Raw genomic sequence first — 14,001 nt, forward strand, 5'->3', positions numbered from 1 at the left:
TGGGGAGAGAATTCAGAACGTTGATCGAGGCAGCTTCACTCCTCTCGTGTTCACAACCTCTGGTGGGATGAGACCAAGTGCAAGATACTTCTACGCCAGACTCAAAGAGGTGCTATCCGAACAGAAGCAGCAGCCCAGAAGTTATGTTACAGCCTGGATGAGATGTCGACTGTCCTTCTCTCTCCTTAGGTCGGCCTTGCTCTTCCTCAGGGGAACGAGAGCATCGGCCCCAAAGCCGACAACAGTTGCAGATATTGACTATGAGGCAACAGTCACTGAATGCTGCATAGATCTGTGGCTCAACTAACTCAACACAGCTAGGGTAGCTATGTATTAGGATATTTAATTTTAAGGTAATAAAATGGCGGCGAAGGTGTGGCTATTGGGGGAGGCTGGAGGCCACGTTTAAATAAATAAAAAAAGTAGTAATTGTAGTAGAAGTAATAGTAGTCAAGCATCGCTAGAACTACCTGATGCGCACCATCCCTGATATCGGACCCCTCCTCCACCCTCTGGAAGAAGCTATCAGCGTCAATTTCATTCCCAATTAAGTGAAACACCCTCACTTAACCCCAGCACAAAGGTCACTCCTTGCACTACCACCGAGACTGGGAGGAATGGGATTGACCAATTCAGAGGAGCTGCCACCGAACATCAAAACTCAGTTAAGCTCAGCCCTCACGGACACATATAATCTCAGAACGCAAGGGGAGGTAGATACCAGTGAAGTAAACAAGATTCGAAGGTCCATTACGACAGATCGACAGCACTGCTAAGTAAGTTGCAGCAATTGTTGCTGCAAGTACCAGAGAATTTGAAAAAAATAAGTAGCTATAAGCGCAGGAGGTGGGCGCCTCGAACTGGTTAACTACGTTACCGATAAGGGCAAATGGTTTCAGTCTCAATAAACAAGAATTTACAGATGCCAATGCTCTAAGGTACGGTAGGCCAGTAGAAGGTTTGCCCTCCCAATACGTGTGTGGCTCTTCCTATGACGTCGATCACGCCATGGTGTGCAAGAAAGGGGGCTTCATTTGCATGAGGCATGACGAAGTAAGGGATCTCAGCAAATATGTTGAAGGAAATCTGCCGTGATGTCAGGGTAGAACCGACCCTCCTTCCTTTGGACGGTGAGATTTTCCAATATAGGACTTCAAACACGTCCAACGAAGCTCGTGTTGACGTCAGTGCTCGAAGATTCTGAATGCGGGGACAGCGAGCCTTCTTCGACATCGGGATCTTTGATCCCATGGCCATATCATCACCGTAACTTAGCTCTCGATGCTGCACTTATGTATTAGGATATTTAATATTAAGGTAATAAAATGGTGGCGAAGGTATGGCTATTAGAGCTGGAGGCCATGTTAAAAAGTAAAGTAGTAATAGTAGAGGTAATAGTAGTAATGGTATTAGTAGAAGTAACAGTAGTTGTAATAGTAGTAGAGGTAATAGTAGTAATAGTAATTAAGAAAAGGCCACACATTCACCGATCATTAACTGTCATTCTCTCTCTGTTTCCTCACACCATCAATTAATTTTATCACCTCCTTTCCGCTATCCTTCCCTCCCTCCTTTCCTCCCTCACTTTCCACACAATGTATGCCTCTCCCTCTCCACACACACGTTGTACCCTCCCTCGTCCCTATCTCCCTTTCCATACAATTTATATCCTCCTCCTCCCTCCTCCTCTCTCTCTCCACCACACACCTCAACCCCCAGGGCCAAATTCTCAGGGACGCCTACCTTAAATTTTCTCCTAATTAGTGATCTGAGAACATACCTTTGTGAATCCTTTATGTTACCACACAAAGATGGCGACGGAATTACACCAGGACTTTACCTTAGCTAGATGAGTTGTTGTTGTTATTCTTTATAGTTAAGGGACACAAGTTAATATAGAAGTTACTGTTTACCCTTTGTTTGTTTACCTGCACTGTCTAGGTAAGGTTAGGTTAGGTTAGGTTAGGGCGATTTTTCTGATATATCTATCTATCTAAATGTCTATATCAATATTTATCCATTAATCTCGTTCGCCATAAGAGGTTTAAATCGACTCCACCAGGCGGGTAATTGCCTTTAATAACCGTATAAATTGTTAATTACCTGAGGCGAGGGTAATTTATGAGGGGTCAAGTTGTAGACCTAAGTCATCCATTCTCTCTCTCTCTCTCTCTCTCTCTCTCTCTCTCTCTCTCTCTCTCCTATTGTGTCTATTGTGGTGTGTGATGGTAACCCCTTGTGTCCCCGTGGTGTACAGTATGTGTCCCCACCTGTTGTCCCCTCCCCGTGGTTGTACAGTATGTGTCCCCCACCTATTGTCCTCCCCCCTCTGTGGTGTACAGTATGTGTCCCCCACCTGTTGTCCCCTCCCCCGTGGCTCACCAAGGCCAGCGGAGGCTTAAAAAATTACAAAAACGTTAAGAATTGTATTTGATGGCGATGGTGTGTGTGTGTGTGTGGAGGGGGGTCATATTTACACACACACACACACACACAGAGCTGGCGGGTCTTCTCACTCTTCCGCCACGAGAGAGCGCCAATAAGGGCAGAAAGCTGGCGAACGTGTGCTTGGCGTAGCATCCAAAATGTGGCATGACGGGTTTGAAGGGAAAGCTAAGCGTTGATGATTTCTCTCGTTGACGCCTGAATTCATAAAACACACACACACACACACACACACACACACACACACACACACACACACACACACACACACACACACTATGTATGTACAGCATCTACGAGGCAATATATTTATATCTCAATAAATACTAATAATTGACTAAGCTAAGAGCAATATTGTATGACGGGAAAGTTTATTTTATTTAAATAATTTATGTCCATCTCTATCTACCTGTCTGTCTGTCTGTCTGTCTGTCTGTCTGTCTGTCTGTCTCTGCTTGTCTTTCTATCTCAGTAGGTGGATCAAAACTAGGAAAAACAGAGTAGTTCCTCCTTCATTTGGTGCCATGTGTGAGAGAAAACGAATCGTCTTCTCGGAGTCTAAGCGATCACTTGTGTATTTGTTTATGTTGACTGATTTATCGATTTTTATGTATTTATTTATCAATTATTTTTATCTTTGTCAGCTTATTGTTATGTAGTCTCTCTCTCTCTCTCTCTCTCTCTCTCTCTCTCTCTCTCTCTCGAAAATTCAAGAGAAGTGTTGTGAGAAGCGTATAGTAGGTAACATGATGGTAGGTAACAGAGGGGCAGGTAGTGTGATGGCAGGTAACATGATGGAAGGTAAGATGATGGTAGGTAACAGAGGGGCAGGTAGTGTGATGGCAGGTAACATGATGGAAGGTAAGATGATGGTAGGTAACATAATGAAAGTGTGATGTTAGGTAACATGATGATAATGGCAAGTAACATGATGGCAGGTAGCATGATGATAGGTAAAATTATGGCAGGTAACGTGATGACAGGTAACATGATGATGATGACTGGTAAAATGATGGGAGGAAACATGATGACAGGTAACATGATGGCAGGTAACATGATGACAGGTAACATGATGGCAGGTAACATGATGATAGGTAAAATTATGGCAGGTAACATGATGACAGGTAACATGATGACAGGTAACATGATGGCAGGTAACATGATGATAGGTAAAATTATGGCAGGTAACATGATGACAGGTAACATGATGGCAGGTAGCATGGTGGTAGGAAACATGATGACAGGTATGTGGCAGGTAACATGACGATGATAACAGGTAACATGATGACAGGTATGTGGCGGGTAACATGACGATGATAACAGGTAACATGATGGGGTAGCACGATGGCAGGTAGCATGATGGCAGGTAACACAATGGCAGGTAACATGATGAGTAAAAAAGATGGCAGGTAGCACGATGGCAGGTAGCATGATGGCGGGTAACACGATGGGAGGTAGCATGATGGGGTAACATGATGGCAGGTAGCATGATGGCGGGTAACATGATGGCAGGTAACGATGGCAGATAGCATGATGGCAGGTAGTTGGGAGGAACAGATGCAGCCTCCGCGCTTCTGACCTGACCCTGACCCCAGCCTGCCCCTAGACCACAAGATGATGGGGTGACGGCGGTGGAGAGAGAGGCGTTGTTCCTAAGGTTAATGGGACGTTATTTGTGGTAGAGAGGGAGGCGTTAGTAGAGGGAAGGACCACGCTATACCCTGCACCCTCCTTTGTCCCTCCCTCCCTCCCTCCATCCCTCCCTCCCTCACTCTCTCCCTCTGTCCTTGTCTCCATCTCTCCCTCACCCTATCCTTCCCTCCCTCCCCTCCCTCTGTCCCTTTCTCCCTCTCTTCCCTCCGTCTCCTTTTCCTTCTGTCCCTCTGTCCAGAGCTCCCTTCCTCACTCACTCCCTCTGTCCCTCTCTCTGTCTCCCTCTCCCCTCCTGCACCCTCTTCTGCCCTTCCCTCTCTCTCTCTCTCTCACTGGAGACATTCTTCACATGACTCCTCAATAACCACCACCAGAGAACTGTCATTTTATCTGTGTAGCCATGGTGGAGAAAATGTTGACCCAAGGTAGTGGTGATAACGGCGGTGGTGACGACGGTGGTAGTGGTGGTGACAGTAATGATGTTAGTGTTGGTGATAGTGAGGACAGTACAGTAACAGCAGGTGCAGGTAGCGTCACACACCAACACATGCATGTTGCATGAGCACCAGCTGCCAGCATCCGGTGTGAGTGAACCTCTTGTGGTACTCTGGCCGCCAGCAGCTACTCTCCACAGCCAGCCGCCACTCTCCACAGCCAGCCGCCACTCTCCACCGCCAGCCGCCACTCTCCACCGCCAGCCGCCACTCTCCACCGCCTCCCATTAACACCACACGCGGCTCCTGATGCACTGTGTTCAATACCTGAGTCATGTGTTTTATTGATGCTACACTTGTTATGTGCGACTTTGTATTGTACAGCCTCAAGGTGCCCCTCATGCTCGTCCTTCAGTAAGAGAGAGGGAGGTAGTCTGGTAGAAGGATAACATTACCTTTACTCTTCACTGATGACAAACAGCCCGGGGCAGGCGTCCCTCCAGGGCTCACAGGTCTACCTTCCCTCGCGCGGGGACACGAGAAGAAGCTCTGCTCTAATTTGCATTATTTAACCATAAAGGAAGCTGGTTATTATAAACAAAATTGTTATGCGGTATACAATTACGGTATAGAGTAAGCTATTCATTATAAACAAAAATTCGTCATACGGTATACAGTTCTGCTTCATATATGGTAATATTAGACAACGTGAGTCAGCCAACGGCAACTTGTTGGCTCAAACTTAACACAATTAATTCGTTGTTTACCAAAACTTTTAGCTGCTTGGTGAGTGTGTCAAGTGACACCTGACACTACTGTTGTGTGTGTGTGTGTGTTCGCCAAGTAACACTCTACTACTGTGTGTGTGTGTGTGTGTGTGTGTGTGTGTGTGTGTGTGTGTGCTGACACATTTCACTGCTGTATGTGTGTGTTTGTGTGAGAGGTTGACGCCTGACATTCATTCTTCTTGTATGTAAATGTTTGTTCCTGAAATACTCATTACGCTCTACAAGTTACGCATCATTGTTTTATTAATATATATTGTGTGTTGTATTGTGTCAACACACGTCATATCATGCACTTTGTATATCTGTTGCATTAAGTAATAAACCGTCGTCTACATGTTCAGTATGTATTGTATAAGTAAATTTTTCTCCAGCGTTAAGTCATAATATGTAATGTGTAATATTTGCTCTTTATGTAACGTTCCTATGCACTGTATGTAATATGTAATTTACGTGTAACATATCGTGTTTACGTAATATGTATAATATTCTCTAAAAGTATTTCTCCTCTTGCAGGTAATGTACTGTATTGAGTCAGACCTGCAGGTAGTAAGGTAAGGCCAGTGGTCCAGGGTCCAGAATGTGTACAGTCAGTGGACTATGACGATCCATTGAGCTGTAAGGTAATGTGGGTTAGGTAGTCCTGGAAGGTGATGTGACTCCTGGAAGGTGATGTGACTCCTGGAAGGTGATATGACTCCAGGAAGGGCCGCAGTCCAGGTAGACCCCTGAGTCCTGACGGCCACGTGATTACATCCTTCTTAAGGGTGAAGGCCGTTAAGGGCCGCGATTATGATTCCGGGGCACTCCCTGTCCACCCAGCTGTAAATGGGTACCTAACTTACACAGGTGGGTAAGTGAAGGTGGTGGATGACAGTGCCGGCCTCGCTGCCTCCTTGTTTACAGAAGGCTTGGTCTACAGTGCGCTGTGTCCACACTCTCCTTGATGGGGCCTCATGCCTAGAGAAACACATTTTTAAGAGTGATGGGTCATGATAGCGCCCAGCTTTTCTTCATCCCTTGTGTACAGGGTCCTCCCTGTGCTGAATAAAGTCGTCTGGCATTATCCAAATAAAATATTATAAGTGGCGTCTCCGTAGTGAGGGGTTAAGGCTCCTGACCACCAGTAAGGCGTCCTCCACGGCTCCATCACAAAGACACAAATTTCAAAAAGCCATAGAATGTGTCAACACTATTATTGTTAACCTGCTCTTGGGTGTTACATCGGCTTACATCACTCTAGCCCAGAAATTCACAGGTTAGGTTAGGTTAGGTTAGGTTAGGTTAGGTTAGGTTAGGTTAGGTTAGGTTTTTACCATTAAGAGATTATGTCGAAGGTTATTAGTGTGAGTAATGAGAACCCAACCTAACCTCTGACGCCTATAAATAAAAGTATGTCACCAACTGAGAGAGAGAGAGAGAGAGAGAGATTTTTTTAGTTTAACAAATTTATTGGCAGAGCTTGTAGTACAGTTTGCCTATTCCGAGCAATTTAGTCAGGTCTTGACACTGAGGGTGGTATCACTTCTCACTGTCACGCAGGACAGAGGTTCGTACACAAAGAGTTGCATCATATTCATTGACAGTACATATACATATATGTAAACACACACACACACACACACACATATATACATACATATACGTATATACATACACATAGAAGATGTGCCAAGATACGGAAAGTTAATGAAACAAAGGGGTATCCTTTACCAGTTAAAATACACACACACACACACACACACACACACACACACACACACACACACACGCACACACACACACACACACAATAAAAGAGAGGAGAGAGAAAGAGAGACTAAGAAACAGAGACATGCAGATACAGACAGACTAAGAGAGATAGATTAAAAAACAGAGAGAAAAGAGAGAGAAAGAGAGACAATACACAAATAGAGAGAGTTAGTTCACCAGGAGAGATAATCACAGGTATACAAAGCTCCCCCTCCCCCCTCCCCCCTCCCCCTATGTTACCCTATCAACCATATGTCTCGTTGATAATATCCCTCCTCCCTTAATATATCAGCTAGCCTCTCTCTCTCTCTCTCTCTCTCTCTCTCTCTCTCTCTCTCTCTCTCTCTCTCTCTCTCTCTCTCTCTCTCTCTCTCTCTCTCTCTCTTTCTCTCCAACAGCCACCGTACTTATGAGCGTGATGAATGTGAGAGAGGGAGGGTAATAAAGGGAGAATATAAGATGATAAGAGGGAGGGTAATAAACGGAGAATATAAAGATAATAAGAGAGGGAGGGTAATAAAGGGAGATTATAAGATAATAAGAGGGAGGGTAATAAAGGGAGAATATAAAGATAATAAGACAGACACAGACGACCATGAACAACTAAGTGCTACAGGACGTCACCTCACTGTGTTGTTGTCGACGAGTTGTGTTAGCGGCTGCCCGTTAGAAAGTCCCTCCCTCCCTCCCTCCTACAGCTTCTTATTGAGATAAATAGACAGACAAACAGACAGACAGACATATAATTGAATAGATAAGTGGACAGATATATAGATAGATAGATAGATAAGTAGATACATACATACATACACACATACATACATACATACATACATACATACATACATACATGCATACATACATACATACATACATACATGCATACATACATACATACATAGACAGACAGACAGACAGACAGATCGCACAAGAAACTAGTAATGACAAAATAAAATGAAAATAATTGATACTTGCATATAATTCTGTATAATTGTGTGTATAATAATAGGATATATACACATATATACACATACATACACACACACACAGGTCATGTACAGTCTCGTTCAAGATTCTTCGAACACTGCTGGAGACAGCTGGCACCTCAAGGCCGTTTGTTTACTATAGTACGTAGTAAAAATTATGAATAAATGTAAAAGTGATCGATGATTGGTTACTTAGTTCCCCGGTGCTTAATTTAATGGTTGGACTTTGTTGTTTAGTATTATATTATACTACTTACCATAGTGAACACAAGTGATCGTGGGCCCTTCTTGCCCGGTTCGCAGTCCGGCTGACAGCGTACAGCGAGCGTAAATAAAATGGTTAATTAATGCCTTCCTAAAGAAACCATCGACATGGGACCAGGTTTGTTCCACTCTACGAATTTTTTGCGATTTTTCCAACAAGTTTGATGAAAAACGATTGTGCCGTTTCGGCTGCCCAGAACAGACACACAGACACACGGCTATTCCTATAGTATATTATATACGGCCTTGAGTTGCCAGCTGATTTAGAAAGTGGTGGCCATCTGTCCTACAGGTGAAGACGATGACACCCTCGTTAAGCATCGTTACGCCAACCATGTCGTTAACCTCCATCTTTACAAAGTCAGGGTCATGAACTGGATATTTTATGGTTTGTGTCGGTTTTAACTCGTTGGTTTTATGGTTTATTAGTATTGGTTTTATTATGCCATATGAATTGGTTTTATTTTGTAATATTTGGTTTTATTCAGTTGCGTTGAAATTGGTTTAAATGAGAAAAATCTTTAATAGTGTTGTAGAGGCACCAATTAGTGACACCAATAAACTTTTAGCTGGTGTTTATGGAGTCTTAAACCCACGCCACTATAACCTGATACATAATAAGCTCTTTCTTCCTTCCTCTTCTATATTACTTCCTCCTAATAACTCAGCCATAATAAACCTGACAGACATCATAAAACTCTATATTGATTTTTGTTTTTGTTTTCGTATATCCGAGAATTAATTCTATTATTTTATTATCTCCCTCTATGTAAAATATTATGTATTTAATTTGGGGTATTTTTGTAGATGCGTTGTATATTTGTTTGTTTGTTTACGTATGGGGGAGACAGTGAGGGAGCATTAAGAAGTGAGAGAAGATGATTCATTAAGTATTCTTGCGATTAGGTTAGGTTAGGTTAGGTGCGGTTAGGTGAAACTACGGGGATATTTAGATTATGTGTTGAGGAGATCACCAAACCGACAAACTAGCGTCAGTAACTAGGGACACCGTCCCACAAGTGTTATTTCGGGTTATTACTGTAGTGTTCCTGGGAAGACAAGAGAACAAATGCCAGTATTCTCGCTGACACCAACTGTAGGAGCATCGAGGCTACCATTATCCGTGAACAACTACGTTGGACTGGCCATGTTACCCACATGGACGACAGTAGACTGCCAACGCAGCTACTTTACAGTGAGGGGAGAGGTGAGAGGAAGAGGAGGAGGAGAGGAATAGGGAGAGGGGAAGGGTGATTGGATGGAAGAGGTGTAGAAGGGGGGAGAGAAGGGAGGAGGAGGCTCACACAGGAATAATTATGTTAGAGTAGCGTTGGAGTTCGTTGGTGTGTATTGTAGTGTTGGAGTATAATGTCATCGTAAGATCACTTCCAATGCTCTCTCTCTCTCTCTCTCTCTCTCTCTCTCTCTCTCTCTCTCTCTCTAGCTGTGTGAGAGAGAGAGAGAGAGTGTTGGGTGGGGCAGCTATGCCAGACGTTATCAGCTGTTAACCCCCTGACCTGACCCTCCCCCCCCCCGTCACCCGGGTTATCACTACCATTATACCTGGCAATGGTTGACTCAATGGACCTTGTCTTGTCTTGTGTTGAGGTTACCTGTGTCGGCTCACCTGTACACTCGTGGGGGAACTGAACCCTTTTATGCATATTTAAACATTTTGTTATTAATCTTTTATTATTTGTGTCTTTTGTTTTCTATATATTTTATGCTCGAGTATAAATGTTTCTACTACTACTACTACTACTACTACTAACACCATGACAACAATAATGACAACACTGGAATGTTGATCATTATGGGTGTTTGTTGACACAGTAAACTCACGCTGATTGGTGAGTTGGGGTCCAGTATAGTTATTCCAGCAGAACCTTACTAGGAATACACCTGTTGGCTCTTACACTTATCACACACACCTACACACACACACACACCTACCCACCTACACTTACACGCTTACACCTACACACCTACACCTACACACACATACCTACACTTACACGCCTACACCTACACACTCAACTATACCTACACCTCAGAAAATACAAATATTACGTGTTCTTGTGCCAAATCTTGAAGGTGCATCATTCACCCCTGTGTCCCTCACCCCTACCACCCAGCCTCCATCATCCCACAATCCTGCCCCCCCCCCTTCCTCACCTCTGCCACCCTGTTTCCCTCACCCCTGCCACCCTGCCGCCCCCGCCCCTGAGAGAGTAAGTGATGGTCTCTGCCACAACACATCCCCTGATTGCCATCTCAACATGACTCTGTGGACCTTCCCGTGTGTTCAGCCGAGAGTCGAGATGAACGCCAGTGTCTAACCTACATTTCTCGGACGCGTGTAGAACAATGAACAGTGCTTTATGAATTGAAATGTTCCACTGATGTAGTAATTAATTAGTAATGAATAAAGGTGTTTGGGATGAAATAGGTGTATGTGAGATAGAGCTTGGAGTGTTAGGGGTTGTGTGTGTAAATATCGTTGTCGTAATAAACTGTATAAGAATAGGTACAGTTGTCGCCGTTCACTTTAGTGTTGTCAAGGTCGACCACACAAAAGTGTTTTGTCCGGAGGGTCATGTTAGGTCACCAGAGCCTTGTGTTCATCCCAAGGCCTGTGTCGTCTCCAACAGGGACGCCAACCTTACCTTAACCTTACCTTACCTGTTCCCTTTATGTTCCCTCCTGTCATTACCTGGCCGTTGTTGACACACAGGTGGAGGTGTACCATCACCCTTGGCTGGGTCACGAGGATCACCTGAACACAGAGAGTCTACACGTCTGTCTGTCTGTCTGTCTGTCTGTCGGTCGCCTCATTAATGTTGTATCTGACTTTTCTTTAGTAATTTATGGTGAGGTTAGGTTTGGCTAGGCTACGTTAGGTTAGGTTATCTTAGCTTAGCTTAGCTTACTTAGGTTAGCTTAGGTTAGGTTAGCTTAGGTTAGGTTTGGTTAGGTTCGGTTATGTGTGGTGGCGTAAGAGAATGACCTCCTACTGAAATGAATGGTGTGGGGTCTTTTATATATAGTTAGACTGACATTATTACCTATTTATTGCGGCTCTTGGCTGTTAAACTTTGATTTACAACAGAAAAAGGTGAGGAAGATTTCCCAACAGCCCGACCTGACCAAGACACAGTGGAAGGTCCTCAAGGTTTAGTGACTTAGGAAGGTTAATGGTCTTATTTGGTTATTTCTCATTTCATCTTTTAGCAAATAACAACAATCATCGACACTACACCCACTACACTATCATCTACACTACACCCACTACACTATCATCGACACTACACCCACTACACTATCATCTACACTACACCCACTACACTATCATCTACACTACACCCACTACACTATCATCGACACTACACCCACTACACTATCATTTAACTACACCACTACACTATCATCTACACTACACCCACTACACTATAATCGACACTACACCAGTACACTATCATCATACACCCACTACACATTATCGACACTACACCCACTACATATCATTACACTACACCCACTACACTATCATCTACACTACACCCACTACACTATTATCTACACTACACCCACCACTATCATCGACACTACATCCATACACTATCATCGACACTACCACTACACTATCATCGACACTACACCACTACACCATCGACACTCACCCACTCTACTATTTCACACTACACCCACTACACTACATCGACACTACACCACTACACTATCATCGACACTACACCCACTACTATTCATCGCACTACACCACTACACTATCGACACTACACCCACTACACTATCATCGCTTCACCCACTACACTATCATCGACACTAAATCGAAATAGGTTTTAACCCTTTGAAGAAACAGAGGGGCCTTCGAAGCTGAATAAAGTCGTGTTTTGTGTGTGTGTGTGTGTGTGTGTGTGTGTGTGTGTGTGTGTGACCATGACCTAGGTGCTCCCTAACCTCACCCAACCCCACCCCACCCCACCCTACTCACCTCTTACCCACCCCACCCCACTTCTTCATTATATATAAAAAAAACTGGTCTCACATTACTTTAATCTCATTTCCTGGATTACCACAGCAAGTGATGGAATAATGTGGTGGTGGTGGTAGCATGGTGACGGTAGTGATGGTAGTGGTGGTGATGGTGGTAATGGTAGCAGTGGGGTGATGGTGGTAGGAGTGTGGTTGCCTTCCTCCCACGCCCCCTCTTTTTCTCCCCCATCCTTCCCAGCGTCTTCCTCCCCTAGCTTACTACCCCACTCCTCCCCGCCCCCAACCACTCACCGCTTCTTCTCCCCTCAACCCCCACTCTCCACGGCTACACCCCAGCCAACCACAACATAAACAAGGTTGGAAAGTGTGACGTGGGAGGAGCTGACTGAGGAGGAGAAAGGTGGGGGAGGGGGTGGAGGAGGGGTGTTACATAATTTCATCGATAGCGTTGATTGAAGTTCCGAACGTATGATTAACTGGTCTCTCTCTCTCTCTCTCTCTCTCTCTCTCTCTCTCTTTTTTTTCTCTCTCTCTCAGGTCAACACTAAGGTCAGAGAGAACTATTTTAACAAGTTGTGGCCATTATCTCTACAGTGTTCAGTGAATCTTGAAAATGACCAGAATTAGTATTGTTTTCTGACGACGTATTTGAACCATACATACATACATACATACATACATACATACATACATACTTAGATATATTCCCATCACCACCACTACTCCACCACCACCACTACCACCACTACCACCACCACTGCTACCACCACTACTACCACCACTACTACCACCACTGCTACCACCACACTAACCACTTCACTACTACCACCACTACTACCACCACTGCACCACCACTACTACCACCACTGCCCACCACCACTACCACACCACTACCACTACCACTACACCACCACTACCACCACTGCTACCACTACTACTACCACCACTACTACCACCACTACCACCACTACTACTATTACCACCACTTTTTTCACCACTACTACCACCACTACTACTACCACCACTTACCACCACTGTACCACCATCCTCAGTTGGATGAAATATTATACAATCTCGCTTATAGGCCGAGGTGTTGGTAGAGGTGTGGAGGTAGAGATGAGGTGAGGTGTGAGGTAGAGATGTGAGGTAGAGGTGTGAGGTAGAGATGGAGGTAGAGGAGGTAGAGATGTGAGGTAGAGGTGTGAGGTAGAGGTGTGAGGTAGAGGAGATAGAGGTGTGAGGTAGAGATGGAGGTAGAGGTGTGAGGTAGAGGTGAGGTAGAGATGTGAGTAGAGGGGAGAAATAGAGGTGTGAGGTAGAGAGTGAGGTAGAGATGTGAGGTAGAGGAGAGGTAGAGATGTGAGGTAGAGTGGAGGTAGAGGTGTGAGGTAGAGATGAGGTAGAGGTGAGAGGATGTGAGGTAGAGGTGTGGGAGGTAGAGGTGAGGGAGGAGAGATAGAGGTGGAGGTAGAGATGAGGTAGAGGTGTGAGGTAGAGGTGAGGTAGAGATGGGGAGGTAGAGGGGAGAAATGAGGTGAGGTAGAGATGAGGTAGAGATGTGAGGTGAGGGGAGAAATAGAGGTGTGAGGTAGAGATGTGAGGTTGAGGTGTGAGGTAGGGGAGAGAGATAGAGGTGTGAGGTAGAGGTGGAGGTGAGATGTGAGGTAG

General features: G+C 44.6%; 1 protein-coding gene across 1 annotated transcript in view; it reads right to left on the bottom strand.

Moving 5' to 3' along the window:
• LOC121858051 (uncharacterized protein C2orf16-like) overlaps positions 1 to 14,001 on the bottom strand; it is a 43,944-nt gene that overhangs the window by 13,791 nt on the left and 16,152 nt on the right. The window contains 2 exon segments of the mRNA XM_042354293.1: positions 4,644 to 4,859; positions 6,163 to 6,277. Coding sequence (XP_042210227.1) covers positions 4,644 to 4,859; positions 6,163 to 6,277 — 331 coding nt within the window.

This window comes from Homarus americanus, unplaced genomic scaffold, assembly GCF_018991925.1.
Source record: "Homarus americanus isolate GMGI-L3 unplaced genomic scaffold, GMGI_Hamer_2.0 scaffold35404, whole genome shotgun sequence".
In the NCBI taxonomy this organism is placed as follows: Eukaryota; Metazoa; Arthropoda; class Malacostraca; order Decapoda; family Nephropidae; genus Homarus; species Homarus americanus.